The sequence below is a fragment of the Mchenga conophoros genome, linkage group LG18 (genome assembly GCF_057382185.1).
Source record: "Mchenga conophoros isolate Kocher_MC1m ecotype Shallow Benthic linkage group LG18, M_conophoros_male_GT1.1, whole genome shotgun sequence".
NCBI classification, from domain to species: Eukaryota; Metazoa; Chordata; class Actinopteri; order Cichliformes; family Cichlidae; genus Mchenga; species Mchenga conophoros.
Window position 1 is genome coordinate 15,168,587 of NC_140543.1, and position 19,564 is coordinate 15,188,150.

Here is a 19,564-nt window from a genome sequence, read left to right on the forward strand (position 1 = left end):
GATCTTTAATTACATTAAGTGAGCCTACAGGGGTCGCTGAGAGTCAAAGAAACAAAGGGTCACAGCAAACATTGTTGCTTGCATAACATCGACATTTTCTTTCTTAAATGATATATCTGCACATCTGCATTACATAAATTTGTCTATTAAGCACCTACCCTATGTCACTCAAAGTACTGCTCATTGTATTGCATATCACACTAGTTTGACTCTACCTGGGATGCCAAAAAATGGGTGTTAATGGAATAATCTTCACATGCCACAGAAAAGACACATTTTCCCATGAGACAGCAGAAAAGACAAAACAGATTCACTGGATTTAAGCAACATTTTAAAAAGAAGAAACAGAAAGTGATGGTGCAGCATAAAATACACATTTTTACACACATACATCCTTTAGTTGGCACATTAAACACCTGAAAAATAGATGTATATTGTTTCAAGAGAATATATAAAAGATGTAAATTCAAATGAAAGTATTTACACACTGAACCAACAGTTCATTTGTGCCTGCTTAATGGATCAGTGTTCAGTTACTCTTAACAACAGAGCTCTCTGCTGTGAAAGCTACATTCTGAATAACAAAAGTCTTCTGACTGGTGTCTTTCTTTCTGTTCTTCCTGCACAGTTTTTCACAGCACAAAAGATTAAACAGATGCTTTTGCGAATCCTGTGAGATCATATACAGCAGCGAGTTCATACAGCAGTGAGAATAGGCAAGCATTTCACAGATATGGTAGGCAACTGCTAACCGTTTCAGTACCTTACAATCTTTGTTTGTATTGAGAGACTTGATTAAAAGCATAATATGGTATGGCCCCCAGCAAATGAAGAAAGCTGCAACAATACACAACAGCAAAGCTACAGCCCTGTGCTTCTTTTTCTTTAAACCTTGTAAAACTGTCTTGAGGATTGAAGAATAGCAAAAAATAATAATGGGAGGAAGAATAGGAGTGATACTTGGAGATAACGTCCAAGCTGTTCATCAGATCCATCCTCACAATAGTTAAAATCATACCAGTTTACCACCTTTACTTTTATGGCTTCACTCAGGGATGCTGAGATGCTGATGACCCAGGCAGATATACAAGCACCGACTGCATACTTCTTTCTAGCATGGTTGCTCGGCCACTTGTGCAGCACCACGAGAATGAAACGATCCACTGTCATGGCAGTCAGTAGAATGACACTGCTGTACAGCCCAACAAAGAATGCGGCAGTCAGAAATTTGCAGACAAATTCCCCAAAGACCCAGTGGTGTAAATGATCAACAGCCCAAAATGGAAGTGTGATGGTGAAGATCAAATTGGAGCAGGTCAGGTTCAGGATGAAAATAGTTGTGACGCTTGTCAGTTTCTCGTAGATGAAGAGAACGCATAAGAGGAGACCGTTGCCTATGAGACTGATGATGAAGAGTGTCCCAGTTGAAATTGGAAAGTCAGTCTCACAAAGATAGGCAGCCTCATTGATTGTGAAGTTGTTTGCCATTGTTAATTTTCTAGAAAACATAAACACAAAGCTAAATTTTTTTCTCTAAAATGACACAAACTGTTGCTTTTAGTTTTAGTTTTTTCATGTTACATAAACCATGCATTCTAGTAAAGTACAAAATTAGAGGAGCAAACACAACAATTTACTTCAAGCATCTCTTGTCAAGTCTTCTGTTGAATTGAGCTGTGCTGACAAAGCTGTAATGTACTTAAACAAATCGGTGTTCCTCTTTTTGTTTCAAATTAAGTCAAAGATGCCTCCTTACCAAAGGTCACATTTTTTTAAGAAAAAGAATCCATATGCAATCCTTTTCTCATAGTGAAACTGAAAGTTGAAAATGAAACTCAAACTGTCAAGAACCATAGTTCAAGCACACAAGCTGGACCCAGAAGCAAACACAATACGCAGAGATGCACGCAAAATAAACTTTATTTCTGAACTAAGGGTGTCCCGGAATGGTCAAAGGAAAACACGCTGAGTTAATGTTAAAACAAAGGGACCGGGAGACAAACAACTCGGGAACGCCATGATCAGGACCGTGGGAGGCTGCAACAGAAAAGGCAAGAGAGTTACTGGGGAGCGGGGAGATAACAGCATACACGGGGTAGAGTTATTTATCTTACGATCAGGGCTGGGCCGTGGGAACCAGAGAGAGGGGTGAGGGTCTGCGGGAGAGCTCCAGGGAGACGGAGGAGATGATGACCGGTGGTTTATTCGAACTCCAGGCGGGCAGGAGGACAGGCAGATGTAGGCTCAAACACACCGAGCGATAACCGCTGAATGGTGACTAACGGACTGGCGTGGAGCAGCCAGCTGAGAGGGGTTAAATAGTCCTCCTGATGATCGCCTGGAATGGGATGCAGGTGTGGAGACGACAGCCACACCCGTAGTCGTGGGCATCCCATCTGCTCCTCAGACACCGGGCCGCGGACCATGACACAAACTGACTGTTTGGAACACAAATGTTTGAATATTTTTTTCTCATACTTATCAGGGACATATAACGGTGCACAAACATGCTGCACAGATCAGAACACACATAAACATAGATGTATGATTGTTTTTTGTAAAGCATGAAAATGCTGACTACATAATTTTTATGTAAAAGCACAATACCAACCATTGTGTTGGTAAGAAAGTATTTCCTGCTGATAAAATGAAATGGATCCATGATATCATCAAAGTGACAGATTTATGATATCTCTGATGGTATGCCCAGTGTAGTAGATCAACATCGAAAGTTTTCCGTTGTAAAACTGCACGGTTTTATAGCAAGAATAGATAACTACAAAAAACTACATGAAAGATACCAAACAAAGCACATCATATTACACATCAATTAACTTAGAGTGGTCCAGATATGCAATACAGAAGTCAGAGTTGACTATTAAGAATGCATGCAAAAAGACTGACACCATGTTCGCAGGTAATTCCCAAGTGAAACTAGATTTAAAAGAAGACTGAATTTCTCAAACTGAAATTTGAAATCAGAGCATGTTAACATATTAGACAAACAAAGAGAGAAGTCAATAAGCTGTTGATCAGTTCGTGCATATAATTTAAATCATCAACTGAGAGTCAGCCTCTTCTCATACAGAGAGAAATACAAAAGCAGGAGTACCAACAATCAGCAACAAGATCTCAAACTGAGACCAAGGCAGCGGATAAATAAACAAAACCGTGACAGCTACAGAACTCCAGGTGTCCAGGTCTGACCAACAAAGTCAGTGTGCCTTCACCCGAATTCTACTGACACACACAAAAGTAAATCAAATGATCTGAAAATGAAAGTCTTAAATACCCACTAGTTATTGCAGTAACAACCAAGCCCATGTTAATTATTCAGTTCATAATGCGAGACCTTTCTTTTTGCCTTTGTAATGAAATAGTAAAAAGAGTTCACTTTAATTTCACACCCATATAAGATCCAGAGTCATTTTTTCAAAAACATTTTCCTATATTTCTCTTTGAAACCTTTTAGATTTTAATTATTACATAAATCATTTCCCATTACTATGTTGTCACCTTACTCAAAAGAGATAAAATGCCACGGAGAGCTTACCGTGTGCTTGCACTCCATGTGACTTTAGGTACTGCTCAATGAGTCTCTCCATGGTTGTGTTATTGCACTCATACTTGACCAGTCTGACTCTATCAGCAATCACAAAAATCTGCTGTCAGTGCATTTCTTTTCCAACCCAGTCTATCCTGGCATACCATAAGCAACATTTTCTTTTTTACAGGCACAGCTGATTAAAGTGAACTTTGTGAAATACACATCTTTACACACATAAATCTTTGACTTTACACATTAAAAAATAATTTCAGGTGAATATATAAAAGATGTCAAATCAAATAAAAATAGTTACAGACTCAATTGGTGTTTAATTTCAAATGTGTATGTTTAATGGATGCAGTTCCAACTGAACAGCAGAACTCACAGTTGTAAAAGCTACATTACGAGTAACAGAAGTGTTCTGGCCAGTGTCTTCCTCTCTTTTCTTCCTGCCAGTGGCGTGTCTAGAAAATTTTTGTTGGGGGGGCCAGGTAGGGGCACAGATTTGGAGAAGGGTGGCATATTTAATTGGCAGATAATGTTTAAAAAAAAAAATTCTACCAACCCTTAACCATAATTCAATAATCCTATAAACCTAATAACCAAATGCACTTTTAACTCTTATTAGAATGAGATTTTAACCACTACGGTGCAAAGTTTTTAGATACTGCGTTGATAAAGTACAAGAGATACAATCAGTGCTTTGTCAGTGCTTACTCAGCATTCAAGGACAACAATATTTGCATAGTATTTTTACTGACATATAGTGCACATATGTTTTGGGCAAAAACATTTTTGAAAATTAAAATACGAACATTTGTAACAAACAATTGACAAATTAGCCAATGCCAATGCAAAACTTTATCTGCCTGTTAAAAAAAGAAGATAATCTTCTCACAAACTGGTGTTTGATTTTGAAACAGGAAAAAAGTGGGGAAACAACTGAAAAGACTAACATTTGAATAAAACCTGAAAGCAAGTAAATACTTTCTATGCTGCCTTATGGTAAACTTTGGTAATATTGATAAAGAACAACACTGGCTGATGATAAAATACAGTCAGCTGGCATGGTGACACTGCCAGTATTAACCTGCAGGGCTGGACTGGGACAAAAAAATTGGGCATTTTTACTACAGACCGACCCACCAGGTATTAAAGCCATAAAGCCTTTGAATGAAAACAAATGCTGTTGTGACAGTGATGTACAGTCTTGTTGGTATATGTATGATTTCTATACATTTTACGTCAGATAAAAACTTTGGTTGTAAGATTTAGATAATTATTTAATAAAAACTAGGTATTTTAAATGAGAATAAGAAAGAAAAGTATTTCTTTGTGCCCACCTTTCCCTGTTAATGCCCTACCTGGCCCCCTGGCAAAACTTTGCTAGACCCGCCCCTGCACAGTTACCAGCTGTCAGCTACATAAAAAAGGATCCTGGTGTTATTTGTCTCTCAGAAACAGTTCATAACTTCCCTTCAACTCATTCATGTCACCTAAAAGGTAAACCTGTTTCTCCATCACCTGTTCAGCTCTGATGGTTCAGTAAGGACATCTCCTGGTTTCATCTTCATGTTTCCCTCTCACCACATATCTAAACAGACATCATGACCAGCAGCTTTACAGCTGTGGCTCCAGCAAACATCAGCTGATACTAGAAATTAATATTAAATACATTCTAACAACAGCTGATCAAGCTTAAACGTCCTGCTGTTGTTTAGCGCAATATCCGCTGGTTTCCTCTTTCTGGCGCAAAGTGGGCGATAAACAAACAAGAGAGAAAAGCCGATCAGCTGATCATTGATCAGTTTCATGATTGAAGTAGCAACAGGAGAGGGAGGGGGAGAGAATGAGAGAAGAAGAGGCAGCTGTGCAGCATAAAGACAGAATAAATCCAGCTTTGTGTCTTTTTTCCATTCTAGCTAAAGTCCGGGACAAACTGCGTCTCTTCTCAGCTCAATACGAAACGTGTAATATTTTCTCTGAATGAGGGACCATTCCATTTTTTTAAGGAGCCGTTGGCAACTCTACTAACCTTATGAATAAAATAAAGTTCACTATCAGTAACATCATAGCACCCACCCAGCTGTATAAAAACTCCGTCAAACTGGCTAGAACGCAGTATGAGTTATTGCAACTGACAGTAAAAAGTCAGCAACATGAAAATAAACTCCACCTAAACTTAGTTTATATCTGACCCAGATAGACTGCAGGTCATAACTTCTTACCTGAAGTTCAGTTCACCTGACACTCGGACTGGTGGCTGCTTCGGGTCTCTCCTCCTGCCTCCCCTTCCCTCATCCACCTGTTGCCTCTGTGGAAGCCCCGTCATAGCCACCACCAAACAACGGAGTTATTTCTACACATCGACCTGCATCTGGCCAATCCACCACCTCTCATTGTTCATGCCGTTACAAAAAAAATAAAAAAATAAGTCACTGGGGATATGCCCGGTATGCCCGATGGCCAGTCCAGCTATGTTAACCTGCAACCAAATCTGCAGCTCCATACAGCAATGTTACGACTTAGATTATATCTTATAACTCATAACTCTTATGTTAGCTGCCCTCAGTAGCATACTGTCTGAAATATTCCACAGCTGCAATAATTCTTTAAGTGTTATTTTTTTCCTTGGGATTCTAATTTCACCGAAGTTTACTAAACTCAACAAACTTGATATTACTTACCGGGACATTTATTCTGTCCTCATTTTCTTTCACCGAAAAATTGTTTCCTGCAGTGCCATCTTTCGCGCTTGGCTCTCCTACCTTTGCTAACGTGATGCGCATAGCGCAGAAGCGATGCTGCATTCACTTACACTCGGATATCTGAGCGTCACCGTGAAAACATAATCGGACATTTGATATTTGATTGAATTTTATTGTTTTGCCTTTGGGGTGGCACCTGGGGTGGCCAGTCTGGTTTGGGGGGTGGCCTGTGCCCCCCCAGGCCACCCCGCTGGACACGCCATTGCTTCCTGCACAGTTTTTTACAGCATAAAAGATTCAACAGATGCTTTCGCATCTTCTGTGAGAGCATACATAGCAGAGGGTTCATACAGCAGTGAGAATAGGCAAGCATTTCACAAATATGGTAGGCAACTGCTAACTGTTCCTGTGCCTTACAACCTATCGGTTTATAAAGAGATTTAATTAAAAGCACAATATGGTATGGCCCCCAGCAAAAGAAAAAGGCTGCAACAATACACAACAGCACAACTACAGTTCTGTTCTTCTTTCTGTTTAAAGCTTGTAAAACTTTCATTAGGATGGCAGAATAGCAGAAAATAATGATGGCATATGGGAGGAAGAATAGCAGTGATACTTGGAGATAACGTCCAAGCTTGTCATCAAATTCAGGCCCGCAATAGGTAACATTTTCCCAGTCTACTACTTTTACTATCATAGCATCGCTCAGGGATGCCGAGATGCTGATGACCCAGGCAGCTATACAGACACCAACTCCACACCTCTTCCATTTTAACTTGGTTGCTCGGCCAGTTGTGCAGCACCACGAGAATGAAACGATCCACTGTCATGGCAGTCAGTAGAATGACACTGCTGTACAGTCCAACAAAGAATGCAGCAGTCAGAAATTTGCAGGCAAAGTCCCCAAAGACCCAGTGGTGTAAATGATCAACGGCCCAGAATGGAAGTGTGATGGTGAAGATCAAATCAGAGCAGACCAGGTTCAGGATGAAAATATTTGTGATACTTTTCAGTTTCTCGTAGATGAAGAGAACACATAAGAGGAGGCTGTTGCCTATGACGCTGATGATGAAGATCAAGATGAAGAAAGGGCCAGTAAAAGTTGGAAAGTCAGTCTCACAAAGAAATGCAACATCACTCAGTCCATGGTCACTCATTGTGAAGTTGTTTGTCATTGTCTGTTTTCTAGAAAAAACATAAACACAAAACTAGATTTATAAAATGTATGTACATTACCCCTTCTTTTTCCAATAAAATGACACAAACTGTTGAGTTTTAGTTTTCACCTTATGTAAGCAACAGGGATAGAGAAATCACTTACCCAAATCATCAGCTGTCATGCCTTGTGGTCAGTTGCATTGTGCTGGAAAAGTTGTGAAGTTCTTGTGTTAACTTACAGTTCCTCTTTTTATTCACAGTAATTCAGAGTTGCAGTTTTTTCTCTTTTGCAAAACACATGAATATTGCTGATGATATTAAAATGTGATTATGAGGACAGTACCCAAAACTTGTTGGAAAGCAGTTATTTTCAGCTGAAAACTGGAAAGATACAGCAAACCTTCAAAAAACTGACAATGATAACCTAAAATATACTTCTAATAATATGTACAGCATATTCAGTAGGTCAATGTATTTTAAAATTGCTACAACAGAATAACAATAAAAGGTCCCAATCATATGAACTGCAAAACCTGAAAATAACTTGATGAAACACAGCATACACGTCACTGTTATTAAACTAAAACTTCACGCTCTTTATCCTAAGTTACACTTTCCGGTAATTGTTACCCTCCCATATAAAAATGAAAAAAATAAATAAATAACCACCCCTTAGAAGGGATAGTATGCATGTGAATCTTAAGCTTTGGCTCTCTTCCAGAGGCCTGATAGTTTGAGGGTGTTGAGCAGTATCTTAGGTGTTCCTATGTCTGCAATCTTCTGGACAAACACCTCTGATGTTGTGCTGAAATCTGCTGGAGCCAGTCTTCCAATTTCAGATTTATAGCTTCTAATGCTTCCTTTACCACTGGGACCACTTTGGACTTTACCTTCCACATCCCGCTGTTGCTACAGTCCCTTGTACATCTCTATTTTCTCATGCTCCTTCTTTCTGATGTTGTTGTCCACTGGGATTGCCACATCTATCACAACCTCAGTCTTCGCTTCCTTGTCAGCCACCACTGTGGTGGTTGCTTGGCCAGCTGCTGCTTGTCTGTCTGAAACTGGAAGTCCCACAGGACATTAGCCCTGTTGTTCTCAACCACCTTTGTTGGTGTCTCCCATTGGGACTTAGGGACTTCAAGTCCATATGCAACTCAGATGTTCCTGTACATTATCCCAGCTACTTGATTGTACCTCTCAGCGTAAGCTGTCCCAATTTGCATTTTACATCCTGCTGCAGCATTGATAATAAAGACCAGTTTATTAAATCCAGTATCCAAAATGCTGGTGCATGCTCATTTTTACATTTATTAAATCAATTTGATTATTGGTAGTATCAATACCACTGCTGGTATCAATGCTAGCATGATAGGATCGATACTTTGTTTTGCTCCTTTACCTTTAGTGCGTTGCTCCCAGTCATCAGAAAGTTGACGTGTCTGTGCAAACACCACTCCTCTCATCCTGCCTAACTTTGCGCCACCCCTTCTTCCCTGCTCCACTATGTTTAGTTGTCTTGTGGTCAGGTGACTCAATCGCACAGAGCTGTAGTGAGTGAGAAAGCGCAGCATTGTGTAGAAGTACTTCACAACTGCAAATAAAAACACTGCGAACACAAATCCTGTACTGTGACAAACTAGTATAAATAAAAAGAGCTTTCACACAGAATGAGCAGCAAAAGAAACGAAGACAGGAGGAAGTAAATCCCTCAGACAGACCCAGACCACCAGCATACAGAAAAAGTCTAAAAACATTCCAGGTCTCCCAAAAATACAAGGATAGTTATAAGGCGTGGTCTTGTGTTCATTCATTATCATGAAAAGTAAAAATCACAGTGATTTTTTTTAGTGGTTTTTAAAATGTGTTAATCTTGTAGATAATGACGCACCACTCTCCCCTTCATAAGCTGCTTTTATAAGTTAAAAGTATTAGTATACTGGCCCCGTATTTACTTGGTATCACATCAAAACTTGCACAAATATCACACACCACTAGCAGAAAGTCTAAAACAGGCTACGCAGCTTTCAATGAGCAGACTGCCTGCAGGTGTATGACAGAAAGCCCAGAAACACAGCTTCACAGGAGGGCAGAAATCAGTTGGGATCCACCCACCAAACCACCTGCAACGAAACACAGAGAAAGGTACAAAGACCTGCTGGCTCGACCCTGTTTTAATTAATCTTTGATTTTCATGCAGCTGTTTCTTTTATTTAACTATTAAATCATATTTAATAATGATAAATGTTAGAAATACAGAAATAAACAACTTGCAGTTATATGTAATAATATATTAACTCTAACATGATTATGAAAACTCAAGATGTTGTATTAGTGGTTAAACTGGTTAAATTAAGGACATTCAGCAACCAGTTTTTTTTTGTTTTTGTTTTTGTTTTTTTGGTTATTTGTTTTTTGGTTATTTGTTTTTCATACATGCTAATCTGATGGCTGAGTCTGCACCTGCTGAACTTGCCTGCTTTGTTGAACTGAACATGCAAGGTGTTAACACGCTGGATCAATCGTTGAGCCTTTTCTATTATCATGCTAAGTCACACTTCACTCTAACTGATCTGCACCAGGAAATTTGTCCAACATGATTAGAAAGAGAAAATTGATCTTTCAAGTCGACAGGTCAAAGTGAAATTTGCTTACTTACTTCCTAGTTGCTCGCTTGTTGAAAAAGAAAGTATGCTGTTAAGAAAATATTAAAAGGTATCTCTTTCATATTAAATAAACTTCCACAAGATACAAACGTTAGTTTTATTTTTTTAAATCAAATGCATTGAGAATACTTTACATGAAATAAAATGTGAAAATAATCATGATATCAAATGTATAAAAAATAGCTTTGAAAGTGATTTTTTTGACAACAGAAAATGTAACACATGTAATCATAGAGACCGATCTACAATATCACTTCTACAATGTACAGTATAATCAACAGATCATTTTGGAGTAGTAGAAGTATAAAATAGAAGATTCTGATCAGAAAGTATATAAACACAGATAAAAACATTAAGAAAAGGTATTGAAACACAACACATTACACAATGTCAAAATGAAATTGTCACTTCTGTTTCTCTTTATATGATGGACACCTTTGCAGTAACTGGTAGAATCCCAGTCTAACCACAGAACACCCTGAATTTTCTGTGCATGAAGCAGCAGATGTAGCATTTGTCTTTCTATAAAGCTTGACTAATTGAGCTGTTTTTTATTTATTTGGCATTTTGTACCACTCTCTACCAAAGAGGTAAACTATGAGAATGTTGGCTTTCTTTGTCTTACCTGGCTCAACAAAACTGAAAACCCATGTGGGACATAACGAATATTACAAAGGTGGTTATCAACTTTCACTGGTTGGGTATTCAGCATGCTACCATGGTGAGTTAGCCAGGTAAAAACAAAGTCACTTTCGTAACAGAAAACTCAGGTCACTAAGCCATTAATCTTGCTGTGTGGTACACCCCTTTGGCATCAACAAAGTCAGACTCTATCATTAATAGAAACTGATGGACATTATGAACAATGCTGGGCATCCTCTGCACACGGCCATAAACAATCAGAAGAGTCTGTTCAGTGACAGGTTGCTTCTCCCCAAGACAAGAACTAACACACGCCATCAGACTGTTTAACTCCTCTCTGGAGGGGAGAGGGAGGGGAAACAGGAGGACAAAGGAGGGGGGAACAACTAAGCTGTAGTGCCTCTTCACCTCACTGTACAATACCTTGTGCAATACTTTTTGTAAATAGTCAACAGTGCAATAGACTCAATACTTGAAATGTGCAATTCACTTGTATTTTATTTTTTATTCCTATTTATTCTATTTATCCCCTTTGTATATTTTATTTATATTTGTCTCTGTATTTATATATGTGTGTGTGTGTGTGTATATATATATATATATATATATATATATATATATAACAATTCTGTAACTGTAACTTCGGTCGTTGCTGTGCTTTTTGGAAGTCGAATTTCCCAGAGGAACCCACCCGAGGGATTAATAAAGTTCTATCTTATCTTATCTTATCTTATCTTATCTTAATAGGTGCTGCCCATTTTTTGATCTTGTTACTGTTGCTTGTACTATATTAAGTTCAGCTAATTTATCTAATCAAACCCTCAAGCATCTAGCTGTCTCATCCTAATGCATGCATGCTACAGTAAATTCAAATTTCTTCCACATTTTGGAGAGGGATTAATGCCATTGGACTGTCAGTTTTAGTTTTATCTCTGCACAGTGATAATGTATTGCACGGCATGGGAAGATACCTCCTAAACCTTTGTACTCCTATTAAATGCACCAAAGGGATAAAGCAGCAGTAGATGTCAATGATGGGATGAATGATCAACCAAGCATAGTGCAATGCATATATCAGTTCATGTGTGTACTCATAAAAATCCAATAGTAGCAAGGACTGTATAAACATGTGGATGCTAGAAGGAGCCAAGCATAGAAAAGTACTGACAGTTATGCCTAAAATCAATTTTGAAGGCTGTTGTTGGCTGTTTATCCTGCCCTGCTTCGCCATTATCCACATGTGAACATAACAGAATGAAGTGATAAGGACAGGAATGAGAAAGAAAAGAAAAATCTGTGTGTAGATTACAGTGAGTTTCATGGTTAGTGACTCCACCAAATTTACACACACTTTAATGTCAGCAAATTCGATGACTCTAAAACTCACAGCCAGTTTAATGCTTGCAGCAGCACACACCAGCCACATCACAATGCTACCTATGAGAACACCATATTTTGTTAAGGCCTGTGCAGACAAGCACCAAGGCTGAACCACAGTAACATAAGAATGCAAAGACATGGCAGTGAGGATCACCACGGCGGTGAATAGTCCCAGAAAATAAATCCCTACACTTACTCCGCAGGCCCACTCTCCAAAGACCCACGTATGGAGTGCATTACAGGCTGCAAAAGGCAATGTCACAGTGAAGCAGAGGTTAGAAACTGTGAGCTGAAGAAGTAAAATATCCGATGTGATCTTCCAAGCTTGTTCCGTCCAGAGGACCCACAGCAGGAAGCTGTTTGCAGGAAGGCTGATGCAGAAGACGAGACTGTTGACAGCAGCAGGATAGTAAAGTTCTGATATCTTAATGTCATACTCGGTCTCACTGCTGTGAGTCTCATTAAAGTGTATGTAATCATAACTGTCACTGTCCAAGGCCATGATTTACTTGTTTAGGTCTTGGGAGGAAAGTACTGTTGAGGAAATGAAAAAAAAATCTTATACTGTGAAGATGATTTATTTATTTATATATAGTAACATAATTAATGCATTTTGGTACAAATATGTTAGTCAAGATAAAAACTAATACAGTTTAGAACCAATGATTATAAAGTTGAACAGCATAATATTCATGCCTTCAACAGCATTCAGGAAAAATTAAATGTAGAAATGTAAAAAGAATGATATAACATCATAAATCTATGAATGGCAAATAAAGCATGTCCACAGGGGTTATTGTGAACCAGTGAAGAAAATGGTCAAAACATATAATGTTGCTTGCATAACAGCACTGCAGTTTTATTTAATATTCCCTGGTTAATTCATATCGCAGTTATATCAAATTCCACTCCATATTCCTACATTTCCTTACATTTCCTGTATTTCTGTCACAACATTTATTTTTGTTAATAATAAATAAATAATACTTTATTATTGTTATTATAATAAATAATAAATACTAATATTTTATTATTACATGAATCATTTCTTATGAGTATTATCACCTAATTCAAAAGAGAAAAACAGCCAAGAAGAGCCTACCTTGTGCATGCACTCTGTGTTTCCCTCACTGATTGTGTTAATACACTTACACTTCGTACTAATATGGCCACAGAAATTTGCTTTCATTGCATTTTTTCCATCTAGCCTATAATGACATGTGCAGAGAGAAGAGAGAAGTGAAAACAGCTTCACTGGATTTCAGTAACATTGTATTTTGTTTTTTTTACAAAAACAGCATTGCTTGTAAAAGTGCAGTAGAAAACAGATTCCTACACACGTACATTTTGCTTTTACTTGGCACATTAAAATTAAAAATGCATGTAATTTCTACTTAATTTCAGGAGAACATAAAAAAGATGTCAAATTAAATAAGAATATTTACAGATGTTTAACTTCACAAGTGGCTGTTTAACTGATTGTTGTGCAGTTCCAAGTTTATAGCAGAACTCCCAGCTATGAAAACTGCTTTCTGACTAACAGAACTGAGAGATGTGTCTCTCTCCCTGTTCTTCCTGAACAAAAGATTCAACAGATGCTTTCGCATCTTCTGTGAGAGCATATATAGCAGAGGGTTCATACAGCAGTGAGAATAGGCAAGCATTTCACAAATATGGTAGGCAACTTCTAACTGTTCCTGTGCCTTACAACCTATCGGTTTATAAAGAGATTTAATTAAAAGCACAATATGGTATGGCCCCCAGCAAAAGAAAAAGGCTGCAACAATACACAACAGCACAGCTACAGCCCTGTGCTTCTTTCTGTTTAAAGCTTGTAAAACTGTCTTGAGGATGGCAGAATAGCAGAAAATAATGATGGCATATGGGAGGAAAAATAGCAGTGATACTTGGAGATAATGTCCAAGCTTGTCATCAAATTCAGGCCCGCAATAGGTAACATTTTCCCAGTCTACTACTTTTACTATCATAGCATCACTCAGGGATGCCGAGATGCTGATGACCCAGGCAGCTATACAGGCACCAACTCCAGACTTCTGCCTTATAGCATGGTTGCTCAGCCGGTTGTGCAGCACCACGGTAATGAAGCGATCCACTGTCATGGCAGTCAGCAGAATGACACTGCTGTACAGCCCAACAAAGTATGCAGCAGTCATGAATTTGCAGGCAAAGTCCCCAAAGACCCAGTGGTGTAAATGATCAACGGCCCAGAATGGAAGTGTGATGGTGAAGATCAAATCAGAGCAGACCAGGTTCAGGATGAAAATATTTGTCATTGTGTTCAGTTTCTCGTAGATGAAAAGAACACATAAGAGGAGACCATTGCCTATGACACTGAGGATGAAGATCAGGATGAAAAGGGGGCCGGTGATGTTTGGAAAGTCAGTCTCACAAAGAAATTCAACATGATCACTCAGTCTATAGTCACTCATTGTGAAGTTGTTTTCCTTTGTCAGTTTTCTAAAAAACAAAAAACAAAAAACTAGATTTTTAAAATGTAATTAAAGACGTTAACTGAGCAGTTCTCTATTAAATAACAGAAATTCTTTATTTTAGTTTTAATCTTTGTACATTATGTTAGCAAGTGGGAGCAGCCAGTTGAAGTCCAACTTAGGAGAAATAATACAGCAACTTACCTCAACAATCAGCTGTCAACTCTGGTGTTGAATTGCGCTCTGGTCAGATAGCTCTGATGGTCTTGACTAAAGTAACAGTTCCTCTTTTTGTTTCACATTAAGTCAGAGAGGCCGTCTTAACAAAAAAAAAAAAAAAAAAACATGCCCAAAAACCATGGGCAACTTGTTTTTCTGCATTGAAAATCCAACTTAAACAAAATTAAAAGTACATTTTAATATTTTCTCATAGTTTTATTAAAAATGTAACAGGCTACAAGCATGCAGCACTAGCCAAAATGAACACAAAAATAACTGCATGTATTATTTTGTTTATTATTTTGTAAAGCAAAAGAATAATGCTGATGGTATTAGAATATGAAAATAAGCAGAATACCCAATACTCTGTTGGGAAGAAGTCATGTTCTGCTGAAAACTGGAAAGATTTTTTTTTTTTTATTATTATCATGGATAATCAAAGTGACATATATGTATATATATATCTGTAATACCATGTACAGCATAATCAGCAGATCTAAACACAAATGAAATTGCTACAGCAACAAAAGGTTCTTTGATCATAGAAGAGTTTGGTCAGAAACTATAACCACAGATAAGTACATGAAGCAAACTTGATTAAACATAACATATTACAACATATTACAAAATATTACAACATATTGCACACCATCGATGTTAAACAGAAGTTTCCCACTTTTCTATTCTTCTTGTTTCAGTTGCACCTTTCCAGTAAATTACACGACTGCACTCTGACCCCAGAACAACTTGAAGTCTTTATGATCCAATCATCTGAATGAGGCTGTTTGAGTTACGATCATAGGTTTGGCAGGATGAACAGCTCTATAATATTTTACTCAGACTTTGCATTAAAAAGTCAGTTTCTGTTATTAGTAACTGCCAGTCATTTCAATTTGTGCTTTTTTTTTTTTATACCATTATCTGTAAACTCCAGAAACATAAGTCTTAATCCCAGATATCTCAAAAAGTTTCTGAGACAATCAAACCAGCTCTTCTGGTTTGAAATCATATAGACCACACTCCATTATGATGTTTATGATGACAATAAACCTCTTGAATATGTGTGCATACTTTGATCACTGATGGCTAAAGACATGAGGAAACCAAATGCAGTTTCACAAAGAAGTAGCAGGTTATGTTGCTCAGTCTATTTTTGGCATTTTATTTTTTATTTAATGTTATTTAGTGAATGTTAATATAAACATATTTGACTGAATAATAAATGGCAAGCAATAATCTGATGAAAATAAGCCGTTATGCTGCATTGATATAGGTTACTGATCAGTAATTTTAAAGAAGAGTCAGAAAATGGTTGTAAAAAGCACCAACATTGGGGGAAATCATTTTGGAAAAACATATTGGCAGTTCATTCCCAAGTGAACCCAGATTCAAAAGAACAATGAAATCCGTTTGAGACATTTTGAGAATCAACTATGTTAATGAACAAGATGTATTAGTTCTGTTTTTTTACAATATCAAGGTGCCTGTGACAACTCTTCACCACTTGTTATCGATATTATTGTTTGCCGGTTTTGTCTGTTGCGAAAGCTGTTATTGTTTTTTTTGCGGCCCAAGCTCTTTAGCATTTTCTTCAAATGGGTTTTGAATTTAACCCCCACAAACACATAAAACACGGGGTTAAGGCAGCATTGTGAAAAGGCAAAAAGTCGAGTAATCTCAAGCGCATAATCCAGATTTTTGCTATATTGACAATCTTCCCCTAATGAGTCACTTTCTCTGGGCCAGTAGGAAAAGGACTGCAGAAATATCACTAAATTGTAAGGTACCCATCCAACAAGGAAAACAACCATGAGAATAAAAATTAGTTTCAAAGTTTTGTTTCGTCTTCTTTGCACAGGATGAAGCAACCTGCACATGATATGAGTGTAGCAAAACATGAATACCACTGAGGTAATTAGAAAGAGGATGTTTTGCTGGTAGATTCCCCACAAGCTCCAATAAGAATCTGCATATACACAGTACTTTGACTCTGCAACTTTGGTGGAAGCAAAAGCTAGACTGGAAACCAGGATGCTAACGACCCAAATGATCGCAGATGCTACAATACTGTAATACCCTGTGGTGGAAACAATGTCAGACAGAGGATTTATAACAGCTATATAGCGGTGAGCAGTCATCAGGATGAGGAGGATACCGCTGCTGTAGAATCCAAGGCAGAAGATAAAGTTCACTATTTTGCATGCATGCTCCCCTAAGGTCCATCCGTGCATGTTGTAGTAGGCCCAGAAGGGCAGAGAAGCTGTGAAGAAGAGATCTGATACAGCCAGATTCAGGATGAAGGTGTTGGTGAGGGATTTCAAATTCTCAAACTTGACCAGCACCACGAGGACCAGGATGTTGCCAAAGATGCTGAGAATCACCACAATGGAGAAAAAGACTGGAGTGAAGATCGCTCCAAATTGGATGACACCTGTTTTGTTGCAGAGTTCATCGTAGTCATAATCATAGGGGTACGAGGTTGAGTCAAGGCTGGTGCTGATAGTATCTACGTTATCCATTGTATCCACTTTCTTCCAGCATAAAGGGAAATTTGAAAAAGACTGTTAGACAGGTATATCAAGTAGGTCAAATTTCACAGTCTTACTTAAGGACTTATAATATTATAAACCTTTGTTAGACAAGGCTATCTAACAAATATTAGCTAATGGTCAGTGACTCTGTATTTGGATGCATATCTCACTTTTCTCACTTACTCTCTATTATAATATTTAACCAAGAATACATTTTAAAAGTTATTTATATTTATGGACTTAAAAATGTATTTATGTAGTATATTCTATGCACTGATTTGTGTTTTTTGACAGGATTTTATCAACGAAAACATCAAAGAAGAAATGCAGCAAACCTAGAAGCTAGCAAATAAAAACTAATCAAGGACTGTTTGTGACTGAGCCACTTTTGTGTATATTTAGTCATTGCAGTGGGTACAAACTGGCTTGGAGAAACATTGCAGGTTGAGAAGGTACAGCACATTGTGAATTGCCTGACCAAACAGTCTGGTAGAGAACCTTAGAGAAGATGAAGGGCTCAAAGCTTTAAACATAAACCAAAACTTACTTTACCTTTTCACCCTGACTTTTAACTGATTATGCACTATGGAGAGCGATTAGAAAGCAAAAGAAAATAATATAGTATGTGTAGATTATATTATTTAAGTTTATTTTCTATATTTTAGCTCATACTTTTAGCTGTTTTGCTATTTCTTATTTTTACTAAGTATATTTTTCAGTTTTCTTATCAGATTATTAGGCATACACACAAAAGGTGATTTTGTTTAAAGTTTGATTGACTAATTGGTAATTAGAGATGCACTAATCGACCAGTCAGGAAGAGGAGCCATCTGATTGCCAGAGTTCTCTGTCCTGAGCAGTAAGTCAGCCTCCCATATGTCTGACTGTGAACTTCATTCCAAGTGTCATTCAATTGTGCACAGATACTCACAGGTGCATACTAATGTGTCGTTACCATGGAAGCTCTTCACTGTGAGTGAAGACACAAAGTTGAATTTTGTTTGTTTATGCCATCAAGTACAGGTTTTAGAAATAAAACTGGAACATGAAAAATTGGTACTGAGAGACACTTACAAAAAATTGGAAATTGGAATTGACTAAGAAAATCAATGCATCTTTAATGTTGATCAATATGTAAATGTTGGAATATTGCAAGTAATCAGGATTGGTGGCCTGTTCTTTAAAGCATCTGTAATTTCATGTTTTATGAAAGCCTTGTGATACAAGGCTTATGTTAACACAAGAAGTATCATGTAGAAAATGAAATAAATCATATCAGAATCGGGGTGTAAAGTTAGTAAATCTAAGTAAATATTACCTTACCACACAGAATAAAGATAAGCTACTCCAAGAAGTTTTGTAATTTGAGAAAAAGGAAATTGTTTTGTGTTGCTAGTATAATTTGCTTGAGAACTTTTTTGCAAAAATCCATTCTAAGTAATAAGTAGGATTTTTTTTGAAAACATTCTAATTAAAACGTAGAGTTCTAGATTTATTTATGTCAATGCAACTCAGTTTGTTCAGTGAATATAAGATAGCATTAATGGTCATAAAAGGGGGGAAAGCCACAAAAAGGCTACATACATTCATTGTGTGCAGTGCACAAAGTGCTGTTGTGTGTCATTGTTTTCAATTTTCTCCATAGTTTCCTTAATCAGTGTCCAGGTTTTCACTAAATCAAATGCACAAATTAATCAAAATGTGTGCACAAATCTGCAATAGCAGTCACGCCTGAAAAATGTTCCCACTCTGTAAACATTGATTGAACCTGTACACACTCTAAACTTTAACGTCACTTTCAGCAAAGGTCAACCTTAGACTTTGACTGAAATGAAAGAAAATCAAAACTATACTGTACCTGCACAAAGGGGGTCTGCACACCAGGGTCCTCAGCAAGGTTGTTAGCGAAAGGTTGGTGAGAGTGGTTTTGAATATCACAAAGGTGAACAGAAACTACGCATTTTTTTCAGTTCATCCAATAAGCAGTGATTGTGGGACTTGTGTTTCACATGTGATGAAAACATGTTCCCTGTAACTGAAAACACTTAGTGGTGTGTACAGGTTTCATTTGTAAATCTGTGTTCTACCTGTAACTGTTTATTGAGAAACTTTCATTACTGCAGATAAACCAAAGACAATGAAAAGAGCCGATAGGGAAGAGATATCAAATCAGTTTTCCAATGCATCAAAGGTAGTCCTTTTACAATAAATAGACATTCAGGAAGTGCTGTTGCCTTAGCCGGATGATTCTAAATTGCCCATG

At 37.6% G+C, this 19,564-nt stretch overlaps 3 protein-coding genes and 2 pseudogenes across 5 annotated transcripts; all 5 read right to left on the reverse strand.

Annotated features, from left to right (window-relative positions):
- Positions 1–5,830, reverse strand: LOC146553439 (chemokine XC receptor 1-like; annotated as a pseudogene). Its single transcript, XR_014889553.1, has 3 exons — positions 5,776–5,830; positions 1,638–2,438; positions 1–1,498 (listed from the first exon to the last, which is right to left on the reverse strand). The product of XR_014889553.1 is annotated as a chemokine XC receptor 1-like (transcript).
- On the reverse strand, positions 4,009–8,841 carry LOC146553440 (chemokine XC receptor 1-like; annotated as a pseudogene). Its single transcript, XR_014889552.1, has 2 exons — positions 7,577–8,841; positions 4,009–7,440 (listed from the first exon to the last, which is right to left on the reverse strand). The product of XR_014889552.1 is annotated as a chemokine XC receptor 1-like (transcript).
- A 1,321-nt stretch (positions 8,842–10,162) lies between these two features.
- On the reverse strand, positions 10,163–13,338 carry LOC146553441 (C-C chemokine receptor type 8-like). The gene is made up of 2 exons (XM_085254781.1): positions 13,204–13,338; positions 10,163–12,635 (listed from the first exon to the last, which is right to left on the reverse strand). The coding sequence occupies exon 2, from the start codon at positions 12,601–12,603 to the stop codon at positions 11,590–11,592; it is 1,014 nt and encodes a 337-aa protein (XP_085110907.1). The 5' UTR covers positions 12,604–12,635; positions 13,204–13,338; the 3' UTR covers positions 10,163–11,589.
- LOC146553442 (chemokine XC receptor 1-like) lies at positions 12,667–14,818 on the reverse strand. Its single transcript, XM_085254782.1, has 2 exons — positions 14,756–14,818; positions 12,667–14,579 (listed from the first exon to the last, which is right to left on the reverse strand). The coding sequence occupies exon 2, from the start codon at positions 14,549–14,551 to the stop codon at positions 13,559–13,561; it is 993 nt and encodes a 330-aa protein (XP_085110908.1). The 5' UTR covers positions 14,552–14,579; positions 14,756–14,818; the 3' UTR covers positions 12,667–13,558.
- A 39-nt stretch (positions 14,819–14,857) lies between these two features.
- LOC146553443 (chemokine XC receptor 1-like) lies at positions 14,858–19,213 on the reverse strand. The gene is made up of 2 exons (XM_085254783.1): positions 19,160–19,213; positions 14,858–17,301 (listed from the first exon to the last, which is right to left on the reverse strand). The coding sequence occupies exon 2, from the start codon at positions 17,287–17,289 to the stop codon at positions 16,246–16,248; it is 1,044 nt and encodes a 347-aa protein (XP_085110909.1). The 5' UTR covers positions 17,290–17,301; positions 19,160–19,213; the 3' UTR covers positions 14,858–16,245.
- Between the last annotated feature and the right edge of the window lie 351 nt (positions 19,214–19,564).